The sequence below is a fragment of the Odocoileus virginianus genome, chromosome 11, assembly GCF_023699985.2.
Source record: "Odocoileus virginianus isolate 20LAN1187 ecotype Illinois chromosome 11, Ovbor_1.2, whole genome shotgun sequence".
Taxonomy (NCBI): domain Eukaryota; kingdom Metazoa; phylum Chordata; class Mammalia; order Artiodactyla; family Cervidae; genus Odocoileus; species Odocoileus virginianus.
Genome location: NC_069684.1, coordinates 5,534,520 through 5,550,783, shown reverse-complemented (window position 1 = coordinate 5,550,783; position 16,264 = coordinate 5,534,520). Strand labels below are relative to the sequence as shown.

Here is a 16,264-nt window from a genome sequence, read left to right as displayed (position 1 = left end):
CGGGGCCTCGGGCGGGGAGGCGGGGCCACAGGCAGGGAGGCGGGGCCTAGCAAGTCCTGAGCGAGTGTGTTCCTGACCTGCAGGGCCTCCTGCTATATCTTGAATTAATCACTTCAGGAGCATTTTCTTTGCTCTTTGACCTCAACATTCTTTCTCCTCTCGCCTGCCTCCCTCCCTTCTCGCTTCCCTCCTGGCTGTTTACCCTTTTCCAGGCTCCTCTCTCACACCCCATTCATCATCAGGGGGCCAGATCCTCCCTGGAGAAGCCCTCTCATCTCCGGCCCAGGTGGCCCCACGCTCCCCCGGCCTGTGTTTCCTTCTCTCCCCTCCGGCACATTCTTCTCCCCGGCCGTGTCCGGCTTCCCCCATAACTGTGCCCTTCACTTTCGTTCCGCGGCAGGGCCTCAAAAACTTATTCTCCCCTCCCCGCTCACCCAGGTGCTCAGGGTCCTCCAGGCTGAAGGCGTTCTGGCACAGACAAGCCCCGTAAGTGGGCACATCTCTGCCCAAAGTGCCCCTGGCCCCGCCGTGTCCACGCGTCTCCTTTATCCAGCGCCGCCGCGGTTCCCCTGCTCCGTGGGAGCCTGAGTGCGCCTGTTACTTAAGAGAAACTGCTTGACAGCTCGGGATCTTCTCTGCCAAGAGCTCAGAGCCTCAGACAAAGAGAGAAAAATAATAGAAGCTGAAGGTGGGGAGGGACAGGGTGGGGACACAGCCTGCTTAAGAAGCTTCCTCATAAAAAGGAGTTACAGCTTTTTATTCAAAGGCAGGCTGTTGGTTCAGAAAAGCCCGGGAAAGAAGGAGAGGCAGAGAAGATACTAGAGGGGAGTTCCATCCATTGTGCTGACCAGACCCCAGCATGGGAAGAGCCCCCCCAAAATGTGGAGCTCAGCTGGGCAAGCAGCTCTCAGCATCTCTCTCTCCTCCTGTAAACCACCTGTCCTCTCTCCCCTTTTCCTTCCTCTTTCCTGCCAGGGGCACCTGGGTGAATCACCCAGAGCCCAAAGGGGGCCCTTAAATCCCTCTCAGACCACCGAGAGGAGGGGGTGAGGCCCAGGGCAGCGTGGGGCCCAAGGGACTGGAGTGATGGCTACTAGGGAACAGCAGCATCCAGGTCCTCCCCAGAGGCCTGGGTCCCCAAGCTCCGCACACAAGAGCCACCCCATCAGCTGAGTGAGGCCAAGGCTTCCTTGTCGCCACCACCACCCAGGGCAACCATTGTTGCCAAGGAGATGATGCCCTTGCACAGTGTTTCTCCAAAAACAGAAACAAGAGTAATTGGTGTTTATTCAAAACTGTAGCGTTTGCAAAACACCTTCTCGTCTATTTTTCTCATTGATTCTCACCACAACCATGTGAGTTATCCTTTTACAGTTGAGGAAAGTGAGACTTCCAAAGGTTAAATAATGTGTTCAAGGTCACTGAACTAGTAAGTGGTAGAGCAAGACTTGCACTCAGGTCTACTTCCAATGGGCTTTCCAGGTGGTTCAGCCATAAAGAATCTGCTCGCTAATGCAGGAGCTGCAGGAGCTGATGTTTGATCCCTGGTTTGGGAAGATCCCCCGGAGGAGGACATGGCAACCCACTCCAGTATTCTTGCCTGGAGAATCCCATGGACAGAGGAGCCTGGTGGGCTACAGTCATGGGGTCACAAAGAGTCGGACACGACTGAAGTGACTGAGCACATACACACATCCTGCCCCCAAAACCCATAGCCTTCCCTCTGCGTCTGCTGCCAAGTGTCACAGTGAGTTTGACTTCCTCATAGGAGAGTCCTCCTCCGAAACCTTCCAGGGGGACGTCTCACCCTGCCCCCTCTGCTCCTGATCACTTTATGCTGTCAGCTGGCCACTTATGAGTGTGTACTTTGTAATGTGATTGATGATAGTATATGATTCATGGCTCTGGTGCTCTCTTGTCAAGACTTTTCCTGCACCAGCCCTGTCTGTAGGGGGCATTCATCAAAGCAGAGCTGGCATCTTCCCACTCTTCTCCATCCTTCTCCCCACCTTACCCACCTGGCTAATGACATTTTCTCATCACCCAGTGGGCCCAAGATAAACAGCAGCCAGGATCCTTCCCAAACGGCTCACTCTCTTCTTCACTGCAGCTCAGTGACCCATTACGACAAATGCTTGAGCCAAGTGTGTGAGTTCCACCATGGCTTAGAGCAGCCTCGCGGGTGAGGGAAGCACATATGCAATCCCCTCCCCTTTGCCCTGCTCTCCACAAGTCAGACTGAGTGCGGTCCTGAGTAAAAGGCCTCCTGCTACCCCTGCACAGATGCCAAAGACCTCTGCTTCAATGGGCAGGTTGGACACAGTCACGTGGGAAAGAGGGCCAACAGTACAATGCAATGTTTGCTAGAAACAGCAATGTCTAATTGACTTTGGAGGAGAGACAGGTGAGTGTCTAGAGGCTTCCTGAAGTTTTGAAGGATTGGCAGAGTTTGGACAGGCCAAGAAGAAAGTGGAGATGGACATTCCAGAGATAAAACTGTGCTAGAGGTGTTTTGGGGACTTGGCAAACAAACAAGTTTGTTAGGAGTGAAGTCAGTCTGGAAGAGGCAGGGAGCAGAGCCAGAGAAAACGAAAGAGCCAGTTTGGGAGGACTTGAACTTGGGCACTTAGCAGTCCCAGGTCTGTCTGGGCAACAGCAGGGAGCCAAGGAGGGTGTTTCCATGGGTGGATATCATATTTTGGCCATATGCCTGGCAAAGTCAGTCAATGGTAGTCTTCTGACGCACGAGAAATGAAGCAGGACAAGGCACACCTTGCCGGAAAACTTCAGCTGAATCTTTGATGCCGCTGGCCTTCACCATAGCCAGGGGCGTCCGTCAGGGTGGGAAGCCTGGATGGTGACTGTCTTACATGCACATTTTCAGGGAGGCCATGCAGGGTTGCTGGTGAAGAGGACCAGTCTTTTGAACTTTGGGGAACCCCAGCTTCTAGAAACAGCATTTTTTTTAAAATGCACCTTGATCTGGCACTAATGGCCACTTTCCCTGGTGCCAGGACAAGGAAGCAGCGATGGGGAGTGCCCCTAGTCTCTGGAGCCTCTCAGTGGCTGCCATGGGGCAGAAAGCAGGAGGGTCTGCAAGAGAAACAGCAAGTGCTCTCACCCAGGTCTCCTGGGGTCTGTTAAAATTCTTCTTCAAGAGGAGAAAGGCAGGACCGTTTCCCAGAGGGTAAGTGGCGTGTAGGGCCAGTCCCCTGCCTGAGCTGAGATGAATGTCTAGGACTTTGTGTTTTTACTTTCTTCTCTCTTTTGCCTCCTCCAATTCCACCCCCCCACCCCATTGCTGAGAACTGGAGATGTGTCACTGTTCTTTGAAAATATGGCAGTTAATGGCAGCATGATATGCCATTGTGTGGAGTGACTGTAATTTATTAATATTTAACCCCTTAGTCGGGCCCCTCCTGCCCTGTGTCCTGCTCTCCTGTCCCATTTCTGTCAGAGTTCCTGGCTCTCCCTTGCACAGTAAGCATGGGTGAGAAGGCAGGAGACACATTTCCAGGCTTCTCGGAAAGCTCTTTTGGAATTTCTCTAAAAGGTAACTGCCAGCCAGCAAACCTCTTGCAACAAAACACCTCCGGACTCCACCTTGTAACGGATAACTCAGTCCTGGCCACTCCTCCCTCAGCCCTGCTCCTTTACCCCAATAAAATGGGAACCTCAAGTCTTGACCTTTAAAATACTTGCCAAGTCTTATTTAACATCCTTGCAAGTATTCCCAGACCAGACACAAGACAGTTTGGTTGAAAAATGACTTGTAAATATCTCCGTAACTTCTGCTTCCTAGCAGAATGATGCTAGTTACTCAGCCTTCCTGAGATTCCATTTTTTCCATCTGTGAAATGGGGAGAATAATACCTATCTTGCAGAATAATCACAAAATCACCCATTGCATATGCCAAGAATCTAGCTGTGTGCCACATAGCAGATGGTTAATAAATAATAATAATGATAGCTGCTCTTTATTATTTTTGCCATAGAAAACACATGGAAATTTTTATCGTCCTACTATTCATGGTTATGAAGCCTTCAAACACGAATTTGGATTTGACTTAGCAAAGCTAGATTCCCGCTTTTATTCCTTTGCCAGACTTGGGAAGGAGCCTGAAAATTCCTCTTCCTGTCCTTTCATTTCAAAAGGCCTACCCACAGAGCAACCTCACCACCGGAGTGGTTTGGATACAATCCGGCTGGAGTCCGGGAACCAGTGGGGTAACCTTTCTAGGGCCCCCATAGTGTGGAGGGCAGACATACCCCTAGGGCGCAGCTTGGAGGCTCAGCGCCCCGCCAAGTCACCGAAATTCTTTCTGCCCCTGGGGTAAGGCAGTCACGGCCAGACCGGGCCGCGCCATCCCCCAGAGGGGGTTGAAGAGGGCAGAGCCCATGGAAGGGGGACAGGCAGGGGTGGCGGGCTGGCAGCTGCTTGAAATTGATTGCTCCTGTGGTTTAGTTTCCACCCTGGGCCCCTCTCTGCGCTGCCCGGGGGGCGACCTTTAGATAATAAAGGGAATTCTGGGAGATCTCTGACAGGCCCGTGACATATGGGGCAGGTCTGCAGGGTCAGGCGGTGTATCTCCCTGCTCCCGCCCCCGGGGTAATGAATCTTGTTTTGACTTGGCAGAGCCAGCCCAGCCAGCGCCCCAGAAAGGAGCCCAGCCCCTCCGCGCTGCAGCCCTTCAAATCAGCGCCTGTCTTTGGAACCCTTCATAGTGCAGGGAGGCAATTCCAAACTTTGATAGCCTGTGAGTGGAGAGGAGAAACACGTTTGCTAAGGCCCTGGGAGAGCTGGTGTGGTTTCCCGGGCTCCAGGAGAGCCCACCGGGAGACCCGGGAGAAAGGAAAAACAACAACAGAAAACCCGTCCAGGGTGAAGAGGCAGGGCTCCCCGGAGGACAGGCCGGAGGAGGAGGAGCTGGGTTGGGAATGGAGCGATGTTGCTCCCGGGGGGTCACAGAGCATCCCCGAGCGTCCTTGTGGGCAGGCAACACGTGGACTCTTCTGGGCCGGAGCGGAAGAGGGCGGGGGAGGCGAGATGGACCTGAACGCTCTGCAGGAGCAGCGGGAGAGGTGAGAGGTTCTACTCCCGCAGGGGCCAAAGCGGGCTCAGGGGCCCTGTGTCTGCCTGGTGAGGAAGGAAGCGCATCTCACCGCCTTCGGTTCTCATGGAGGCCTGAAGTGCCTTCATCTCCAGGAGTGTTGGCCCCACGGGGATTTCCACCCACCCCCCCTCGCCACAACACCGTTTGCTTTCAAGGAGCAGATCCCACGCCCAGCCGGTGGAGTGCATCGCTCCTCCTGGCTACAGGAGTTTGCAGGGACGGCTGTGGCTGAGCACCATGCCCGGGGTGGCTTAGACACTGGGGTTAACGGCCTCCTGGAGGCCCGGAGTCAGGGTGCGGGCAGGGCTGTGAGGGAGGGCGCTGTCCCGGCCTCTCCTTGGCTTGCAGGTGGCCGTCCTCTCCCTGTGTCTCTTCACACGTCTTCCCTCAAAGCCTATCTGTTTCTGTGTCCGAATGCCCCCGTTTTGTAAGGACACGGGTGCATTTGAGACATAAGAGATATGGATTCAATCCCTGGGTTGGGAAGATCCCCTGGAGGAGGGCATGGCAACCCACTCCAGTATTCTGGGCTGGAGAATCTCATGGACAGAGGGGCCTGGCGGGCTGCAGTCCATGGGGCTGCAAAGAATTGGATTTGACTGAAGTTACTTACAATGCACACGCACCACCCTACTTATCTAATTTTAATTCAGTTACTTCTATAAAGACCCTGACGACAAACGCAGTCCTGCTCTGAGGCTGTGGGGATTAAGGCTTTGCCATATGAATTTGGGGGTGCGTGAGAGCAGGGGCACACCTCAGACTCCTGCCTTTAATGCCAGGGCCCAGCCCTTGGCCTCCCCTGCCCCCTGCCTTGCCCACGGTGCCATCTGGGGGGTGGAGAACCCACCCCTGCCATGCACTCAAGGGGGATGCAAGGCACCTGCCTGGCCCCCTCACTGTCTGGAATCCTGGTGCTTCCCTAACGGCTGATCAGTGTTAGGGACGCCCCACATTTCCTTCGCTTACTCCTTGGTTATTTGAAATTGAATCGAGTTTATCCACCTGTGGCAAAGAATGGCATGACAGATAAGCAGGGTATCTCCCTTCTCACAGTGAGAGGAATGATCCTACCGAAAGTTGCCTTGACATTCTGGGGGGTCGGGGCTGGGGGGAGGGCACGATGTCGTCTATTTTACTTTCTCAGAAAAGAGGCCCAGAGGCCATGTAGGCAGAGGCCTGTTTTCCCCCTCTGTCTCCCCTCGCCTCCTCTCCTCTGGCTCTGGGGCAAGGTGCAGCCGCTTAGCTCCACAGAACAGCCCAGAGTCTGGGGGAAAAAATGACATTCGATTAATGAAGCAAACGCGGCTGGTACAGCAGTGACATCTAAATTGTTCCTTTGGTCCTGTTATTTTCTGTAGGAAATTCTGCCTGTCCCCACCCCACCCCCTCCCCTTTCCCCTTTAAATCGCGTGCATAAAATACGCTAATAACAATCTCCGGTGTCTGTGCCTGAGTGACAGCTGAAATAAGAAAAAGACTAATCGTACCTCCTGCAGCCCCGTCACATGGAGATTAAATGAGTCTCTCCCCCACCCCCTCCCCGCCCCCCCTCCCCTTCCCCCCACTTTCTCTCCTGGTCTCTTCTCAATGAGCATCATGGGCATTTGAATAATAATATTATAGACGCCGTCAGGGTGACAGTGGGGGAAAAAAATCAGCTCAAACCCATGATTACTCCTTCCATCTAATAATTATTTAAATACCAGATAACTCCTTTCACTCTAATTGAGGCCTTTCAGCTGTTGGCGTCACCCGGGGCCTCTGCGCGCGCCCTGGTGCTCACCTGTGCTGCCCAACGTGCCTGCACTACCTCCGAGGTCACTGTTCGGCAGTCACACTCGGAGTCCTGGCATGTACAGCCACGCGGATGACATGCGTGTGGGTCCTTACGGAGCAGTCCATCCACGGGAGGCAAGGCGGGGCCCCCCGAATTATGCCGTGAGAACACTTTACCCTCGTAGATTTTGATCCTTAGAAATCCTACCCCGAAGGCCGCCTTCTCGGGTCACTGGAACCAGTCCCCTGCCTCTGGGTAAGCGTATTCCTAAACAGCTGTCAGGAAAACTCGCTGTCAGAAAATTCCATAATTTCCTTGGCAGGATGCCCCAGGATCCTCTCTGGATAGGAGGCCGGCTGGATAGCTCACTCCCATCCCTTCTGCTCTATTTCTGAGGAAAAGAAAGACGTGGCCTGTGCTGGGACATGCGTGTCCTGTCTGTGAGGTTGTCTGCAAGCCTGAGGAAGATGGTACAGGACAGGGTGTAGCTCCCCAGTCCAGTCCAGTTCAGTCACTCAGTCATGTCCAACTCTTTGTGACCCCATGAACCGCAGCACGCCAGGCCTCCCTGTCCATCACCACCTCCCGGAGTCAACCCAAACCCATGTCCATTGAGTTGGTGATGCCATCCAGCCATCTCATCCTCTATCATCCCCTTCTCCTCCCACCTTCAATCCCTCCCAGCATCAGGGTCTTTTCCATTGAGTCAGTTCTTCACATCAGGTGGCCAAAATATTGGAGTTTCAGCTTCAACATCAATCCTTCCAATGAACACCCAGGACTGATCTCCTTTAGGATGGACTGGTTGGATCTCCTTGCAGTCCAAAGGACTCTCAAGAGTCTTCTGCAACACCACAGTTCAAAAGCATCAATTCTTTGGCGCTCAGCTTTCTTTATAGTGCAACTCTCACATCCATACATGACCACTGGAAAAACTGGTCATAGTAGAGGCACCCTTCTCATGTGTGATGACCACCTGGACCTGCCTGGGCCTGGAGGAGGTCACTCCCCTGACACAGAGGGAGCCACTCTGTGTCCCTTTTCTCCCCTGCCCCGTAATCTGCACCCCTTGAGTCTGCCGTGCATGACCACCTCCCTGCCCAGGCCCAGTGCCAGGCCCACTTCCACCGTCGCTGGTCCTCCACCATCAAAAGGCATCTTCTCTGCCCCCCAAACAGGGCAGCCTCAAGGCTAAATGTAACTGACCCCCAGAACCACATCACCCACAGCAGAGGAAGCAACGGGCCTTTGGTCACAAGGTCTGGGTTCTGCTGGCACCTGCCTCCGAGTCACGCGGACTCCCCTTTGACGATTTGTTTCCTTTCCACGTGTTTTGGCTTCTTCATTTGAAAAAAGAGAAGTGGGTTGGAGTCATCTTAGAATCAGCTTCAGCGCTGGCCTGGAATCCCTGCTTTAAAGGTGCCACTCATTAGAAGGGGCAGCTGAGGAGAGGACGGGCTTCTCCCTGCCCTGGGAGAGGAAAGGGCTTTGGGTGAAGCCCAGGACCAGCTGCCAACTCATCTGACTGCACAGGCCTCATTTTCTGTTCGTTTTCAGTTCAGTCGCTCAGTCGTGTCCAGCTCTTTGCGACCCCGTGGACTGCTGCAGGCCTCCCTGTCCACTCTGTTTGTTTTGTTGACGTATAGTTGATTTTATTACAGCTGATATTGTGTCAGTTTCAGATGTACAGCAAAGTGATTCAGTTATCTATATATTTTTCAGATTCTTTTCCATTACAGGCTATTATAAGATACTGAATATTGCAGTATTTTACAGTAAATCCTATTTTATATATTGCAGTATCTGTTAATCCTATACCCCTAAATTACCCCTGACCCCTCCTTTTTTCCTTTAGTAGCCATAAATTTGCTTTCTATGTCTGAGTCTGTATCTGTTGTGTATATGGATTCATTTGTATTACTTTTTAGATTCCACATACGTGATATCATTATTTGTCTTCTTCTGCCTTACTTCACTTTGTATGATAGTGCCTAGGTCCACCCATGTGGCTGCGAATGGCAATATTTCAGTTTTTCATGACTGAGTAATATTCCACTGTGTATGTGTACCATGTCTTTTGATCCATTCCTCTGTGGATGGACACTGTAGTTGCTTCCACGACTTGCCTGTTATAAATAGAGCACAGCCGTCATTCTCATACTTAACTGTCTGGATTCTGGCTTCTCGGGATCCTGGCTGTGTGAGCCACCTACTTGACGCAGTTATAATAACAGACACCTTTCCTGTTATTGTGATGAAAAATATCATAGCCTGGATGATGTTGGTGATGATGGTGCTGGTGATGGCGATGACAGAACGATGGAGGAGCTGCAGATGGGCCCAAAGTTTGGAGCTCTAGCATCAAGAACTTTCACTGAGTTTAGAAATATTGTATTCCAACACTAATTCCTCTTCCTGCCTCCTCTTCTTTCCTTTTGCAATAAGGGGGCCGGGGGGCAATACGCATAGAGGCTTGTGCTCCCAGATATCCTGCAAAAGGCAACAGGGCGGGTTGTAGGGAGGAGAGCATCCTTCGCTGAGCTGAGCTGGAAATGCCTGATTGTCATCTCGTCCCTGTTTTGCCCCTGATGCCTGCAGCATCTGATAGGGAAGGTATTAGATGCCTTCTCTAGCTGTCACCAACACCTGCCTCCTGAGGCCTCATCAGGGAGATGGTGGCACCAGGCCCTCAAAATGAAATATTTAGTGACTCTTGATTCCCAAAGAGGCAAGTGTGGCCTCCCCTTGGCATCAGTGCTCTGAGTGCTTTGCGGGTAGAGCTGGCATCCCGGGGCAGCACATCCTCCTTGAGACTTGGGGCGGGGGAGAGGGAAGCTGGTAGGAGAACAGCCACTCAGCATGTGTGGTTCTTGGGAACACGTGTGGCACGGTGACTTCACAAACTAGACGGAGAGAGGAAAAGGGACAGGAAGGGGGCATCATGGAGAAAATCCCCGAGGGGGACACTGGGGTGAGGAGGAAATGCTAGCTCTACACAATCATATGCATATGTTCGCTGGCTTCTACCAAATTAAGGATGGAAAATTCATTCTAAGACAGACCGTGGGATAGACGGAGATGAAAAGCTGGGAATATTGACAAATAGATTACCACTAATAAAGGCTAAGGTATCTCAAACATTTATAATGGACCAAGCATTGTTCTAAGTGTATTTATGTGTTCTAAGTGTATTTATGTGTATTAAATGACTTCACCATCGTAACCCTATGAGGTAGATGCTAGTGCCAATCTCTTTACATCTAATGAGATAGCATCAGAGAACAGCTGTGTACCTTGACCAAGTTTACACAGCTATCACCTCTGTTTGAATCCAAGCACCTAAATTCAGAGCTTATGAGTCTCTCCATTACACTACATGGCCTCTCATCAGAGGTGGGTACCCTTCTCTCTCACTCTGAACTCAGACCGGAGGTTTGATCCTTGCCGAACAGCCCCCGCTTTGGAAGAACTGCCTGATAACGTCAGCATTGGCATTGAAAGACAGGGGCTCTTGACTCACTCTTGAAGCTTATTGGTCCTTGTGAATTCCAAGGTGTGGGATGCAAGCGTCCCTCCCCTGCATTGCAGGAGACCCCATCTCCTCTTGACCCTGAGGCTCTAGTGCCTGCGGCTCCCAGGTGGACCACCCTTGAGCCCAGTGGAAGGAGTCTGTGTGGCTGGTCCCCGGGAGCAGTCTGTCCCAGAGTAGACACTGATTGAGAGGGAAGGGGAAAGCAGTACAACTACTGGTCTGTTGAGACCTCTAGATTTAACCAGAAGGACCTCAGCTGTTATTGCAATTATTGACTCTAGAAGCTGAAAGCAGCAAGTCTCAAGATACCATTTTTGTCTGAAGAAAGAAATGGTACCAACTGGTTATGACATCCTTTGTTTTAATAGCATTCTTTAAGATCAAATAACACCCTTTATTTTAAGATCAAGAAGTAGACTCGGGTTGACGCTGGAGAAGCCTAAAGCCACACAACTCATGGTGACACAGGCAGGATTTGAACGCAGGTCTCTCTGAGTTCCCCACTCTGCCCCCTGCCCTATGACTCCATGCCTTCTGGCCACCAGGCCAGTTTTCCCACTCATGTCAACTCTTCGGATCCTATACCTCCACCAAGCTCCCTGCAGGCTGCAGAGAGCCGTGCTGGGGCTTGTGCAGTAGTGTGCTGGAGATGATCACCTTCAGTCTATTCCCTTTTCTCTGATGCACACCCTCACGGGCCAGGGAGGGCTGGGGCTCAGCGGTCTGCCCACAGTGTTCATTCCCATGGAAAGGAAGAATATGAGCAAAAAGAGAAGCCAGGAGGTCTGGCAGGATTCCTAAAGCGCAGTCTCTTGGGGAGGCTTCAATGATAATAATAACTAGTGTGAGTTAAGCATTCACTGAGTGCCAGGTCCCATGCTAAGAGGCTTCCCCGCATCATCTCATTGACTCTGATGACAACCCGAGGGGTCGGTACCGTCATCATCCCATCCTTCCAGAAAGGAGGATGAGACTGGACTTACCCAAGGTCCCAAATTTCTTCCCAGATTCTGCCTGACAATAGAAGCCACTCACTCTTCAAACTGTGTGTCTGGAGGATGCATGGCGGGGAGGTGAGACAGGTGATCTCAACCTCCCTTGGTGTCCTCTGGTGTCACCTCTGCTCCTGGGACCGTCTTCCTCCCCGCCATGGGCTAAGCATGTCTGTGCATGTATGTTGTGGGGGAGGCAGGGGTTCTCTGCCCACGTACTCAATGCCAGAGTGTCTCAGAGAACACTGCCTAAAAGGCCAAACCCCAAGTACATCACGATGGCAACTATAATCCTCATGGCGGGAAGGTCGGGGGAATGGGGAACACACTGCCCTCCACCTGTAGGCAAACGAGCTCTCCTACCCAGAGAAGGGGCACGCACAGCCCAGCCTCCTGCAGCTCTCTACCCAGATGGAGAATGGGAGGGTTCTGTTATTTCCTTTCCGCAGCTCCTCTTGAGGAATTCACGTCCGGCTACTGGCCCCAGGACGTAGCTAAATATAACCTCTGATTTTCAAATCGAAAGCTCTGTCTGTCGGGAGGCTTTGCCGGTGAGCGCATGGGGCCGGAAGGGCTGTGTCAGAGCCCCTGAGGTCAGCCCGGGCCTCATGCCGCTGCGCCTTCCTCTTTCCAAGGAAGCCCGGGGCCTGATGAATCACCCCAGAACAGCACCCCAGTGGAACCTCCTTGGAGGAGAGCGGTCAGGTGGGGCCCACCTCTGGCACCGTGGGGGCTGTCAGGCATGGGAAGCGCAGTTGCGGAGGACAGGGGGAGTTTCAAAAGACACGGAGCAGAGAGCAAGTGGATCCCGCAGGGGGCATCTATTCGATCCCAGATTCCAGCCCCGTGTAGCCAGGTGGGGGATAAATAAAGAGACCCAGGACCCTGATGCTGGGAGGGATTGAAGGCGGGAGGAGAAGGGGACGACAGATGATGAGCTGATTGGATGGCATCACCGACTCCATGGACTTGAGTTTGAGTAAACTCCAGGAGTTGGTGATGAACAGGGAGGCCTGGCGTGCTACGGTTCACGGAGTCACAAAGAGTCCAACACGACTGAGCGACTGCACTGAACTGAACTGGACTCTCCTAGGCCACCTTGGAGCACGTGCTCCATCCTGGGCTTGAGCCTTTCCACTCCTCCTGCCTCAGCGCCCAGACTTCTGTCTGGACTTGTCTGAGAAGGCTGCCGGCCAGTCTGTCCAGCCGAGAGAAAAGATTTCTCTGCTAGAGGCACCACTGTGCCCACCTTCCCCCGTAAAAATCAGGAGCAGGCAGAGCGCTGGGAAGCCTCCACTGTCTACCCCCTGCTCAGGAGTCTCTGAAGGCCTGCGGGAGCCCCACCTTGCCCGTCTGGGCAAGCTTCCCTGGAATAGTAGGAAAAGCTGCAGAACCTGGGGATTGGGAGGGTAGGGAGGGAGCAGGGAAGTCAGGGCAGAGGACTGACCGGCTGGGGCGGGCAGCCTGAGGTTGACCGCATGGAGCCTTAAATCATCACGGGGCCCCAGCGGTGGCTGCCATGAGACTGACCTTCAACTCACCTCCCTTTTGCCCCTCCCCACGGTCTCCCAAACCCAGAACCCTCACCCGGGTGGCTGAGGCTGGACCCACCCGCAAGTCCCCGTGATTAAGGAGGCTGTCCCCGCTGGACTCGACCTGCAAATGTGGCAACAGGGCCCCCGCTTCCTGGGGAGGCAGTGGCTGAGGTCCTCCTGTCCCAGGGAGGAGGGGTGGGTGGCTGTCTGCCCGTTGCCCGGGGATTCTTCAGGCTCCTGAATAGCACCTGTGGGGGCCCCGGGCCTAGCTCACTCCCAGAACAAGTTTTCCCTGCTAACACTGCGGGATTCTCTCTAGAGAGGACCAGGCTGAAGGGCGGCGAGAGGCAATGTTAGGATGACCAGCTCCCCTCCTTCCTTCCCTGTGGGGGACAGAGCGTGAAAGAGGAAACCCACAGTGCGAGGTGGTGGACAGCTGAAATAAAAAGGAATTTTATATGTGACACCAGATTTGGAAGGGACAGCCTGGGAGAGGGCCTCCCTAACCACTGGTGTTTCACAGGCTGGAGCGTTTTCCACTGGACTGGGAGCAAGCAGGAGGAACCTGGCAACTGGGTGGGAAGACTGGCCTTAGTCCCCACTCTGGGATCCACTGGCTGCGGGGACTAAGTGTTAACCTCTCTGAGAGGTAAAAACGATATCTGAAGAGGACAGAAATAGAGATGCTTTGTAAAGTTTAAAAAAAAAAAAAAGCATTTTACAGTGTCAAAGCTGGAGACCAAAATAGATAATAGGATTCCCTGAACATCCCGAAGAGGGAGAATGTATGTTAAAAATAGAAAAACCCAAATACAGAAGGAAGAGGCTCACAGAGCTAGTAGGCGGGGGGACCTGGGTCAAGCAACCCGGTTCTCCGGGGATTTGTTTTCTGTCTGACCACCCTGCCTTGTGTTTTGCAGAACCATGTGAGGGCCAGGCCGGGGAGGCGGAGTTCGCGAGAGATCGGAGGCCCTGTGTCCCGGGCCCCGGCCGGCTCAGAATGGAACAGAGGAGGCCCTGGCCGCGGGCGGCAGATGGGGACGGCTGGCCTGTGGTCCTGCTCTCGGCCGTCTGCGTGCTGCTGGCGCCCCGGGCGGCCGGCGTGCCCCAGTTCAGCACCTTCCACTCGGAGAACCGGGACTGGACCTTCAACCACCTGACGGTGCACCGCGGCACCGGGGCGGTGTACGTGGGGGCCATCAACCGCGTGTACAAGCTGACGGGCAACCTCACCATTCAGGTGGCTCACAAGACCGGGCCGGAGGAGGACAACAGGTCCTGCTACCCGCCGCTGATCGTGCAGCCCTGCGGCGAGGTGCTCACGCTGACCAACAACGTCAACAAGCTGCTCATCATCGACTACTCGGAGAACCGGCTGCTGGCCTGCGGCAGCCTGTACCAGGGCGTGTGCAAGCTGCTGCGGCTCGACGACCTCTTCATCCTGGTGGAGCCGTCCCACAAGAAGGAGCACTACCTGTCCAGCGTCAACAAGACGGGCACGATGTACGGGGTGATCGTGCGCTCGGAGGGCGAGGACGGCAAGCTCTTCATCGGCACGGCCGTGGACGGCAAGCAGGACTACTTCCCCACGCTGTCCAGCCGCAAGCTGCCGCGCGACCCCGAGTCCTCCGCCATGCTCGACTACGAGCTGCACAGCGACTTCGTCTCCTCGCTCATCAAGATCCCCTCCGACACCCTGGCCCTGGTGGCCCACTTCGACATCTTCTACATCTACGGCTTCGCCAGCGGGGCCTTCGTCTACTTCCTGACGGTCCAGCCCGAGACCCCCGAGGGCGTGGCCATCAACTCGGCCGGGGACCTTTTCTACACCTCGCGCATCGTGCGGCTCTGCAAGGAAGACCCCAAGTTCCACTCCTACGTGTCCCTGCCCTTCGGCTGCACGCGGGCCGGCGTGGAATACCGCCTCCTGCAGGCCGCCTACCTCGCCAAGCCCGGGGACGCCCTGGCGCGGGCCTTCAACATCAGCGGCCAGGACGACGTGCTCTTCGCCATCTTCTCCAAAGGGCAGAAGCAGTACCACCACCCGCCAGATGACTGCGCGCTCTGCGCCTTCCCCATCCGCGCCGTCAACCTGCAGATCAAGGAGCGCCTGCAGTCCTGCTATCAGGGCGAGGGCAACCTGGAACTCAACTGGCTGCTGGGGAAGGACGTGCAGTGCACCAAGGCGGTAAGGAGGCCGCCCCCGGCACACACCCGGCTCGGTACATGCCGGCCCCCAGATCCCCTGGGGGAGGAGGGGGCAACCCGCTCCAGTATTCTTGCCTGGAAAGCCCCATGGACAGAGGAGCCTCCGGGGCTACCGTCCACGGGGTCACAAAGAGTCAGGCATGAGTCTGCTACCGAACAACCCAGACCCCCGCAGCCTGCAGTGAGAGAGGTGGCTGGCTCATGCACTTGAGCTACGTTTGTTGATCCCGCAGAGTCATTCCACATATATCTCATCCAGTGTCTCCACCCCACCAACCACTGTTGTAAAAGCTGCCGGCTTCAGCCGTGAACCCTACCACATCACGACCTGCCCTCATGGACCTTTTGTGTGTGTGTCCACGACTTTTGCTCAGTTGTGTCCGGCTCTTTGCGAACCCATGGACTGTAGCCCGCTAGGCTCCTCTGTCCATGGGGATTCTCCAGGCTAGAATAGTAGAGTGGGTTGCCATGCCCTCCTCCAGGGGATCTTCCCAACCCAGGGATCGAACCTGGGTCTCCCGCACTGCAGGCAGATTCTTTAACTTCTGAGCCACCAGGGAAAACCCCTCAGTCACTTCGTTAGAGAGGCAAGACAGAGAAATACATAGAACGGGTAGTCTGTCCAGTGGTGACAATTGCTGTAGAGAAAATAAGGCAGGGAATGGGGAGAGGCAGGACCCAAGAGGATTGGTTCATTGAGAAAGCAACATCTGAGCGAAGAATGAGGAAGAGCCAGACCGGTGGGTATCTGGGGAGAGCATTCGAGAGCGGGCAGGGGCAGCAGTACAGAGATGCTGGGCGTGCCCGGAGCATGTGAGGAAGAGCGAGGAGGCCACTGCAGCTGGATCACCGCAGGTGGCAGAAAGTGTGGCCCGAGAGGAGGCCGGTCAGGGTAGCAGGGACCACACCCTGCCCACGCAGGGCCCTGCCGGCCACGGTGAAGGGTAACGGAGGCAGGCAGGCATGTAGGCTGGAGCAGGGCGAAGGGAGTCAGGTGTGACTGATAGGTTGAAAACTAGGGAAGAAGAACCAGGTGTCCCAGCAGATGGAAAGGAGGAGAGGAAGGGGAGTTCAGAGTCCAGACCTGAGGGTGGCAGAGACGA

At 54.4% G+C, this 16,264-nt stretch overlaps 1 protein-coding gene across 1 annotated transcript in view; it reads left to right on the top strand.

The window, feature by feature from the left end:
• The window catches only part of PLXNA2 (plexin A2), a 226,216-nt gene that overhangs the window by 12,780 nt on the left and 197,172 nt on the right, over nt 1-16,264 (top strand). Inside the window, exon 2 of the mRNA XM_070473856.1 lies at nt 13,874-15,141. Within this exon, the coding sequence (XP_070329957.1) occupies nt 13,954-15,141 (1,188 nt within the window). The 5' untranslated portion in view covers nt 13,874-13,953. The remainder of the gene's footprint in view (nt 1-13,873; nt 15,142-16,264) is intronic.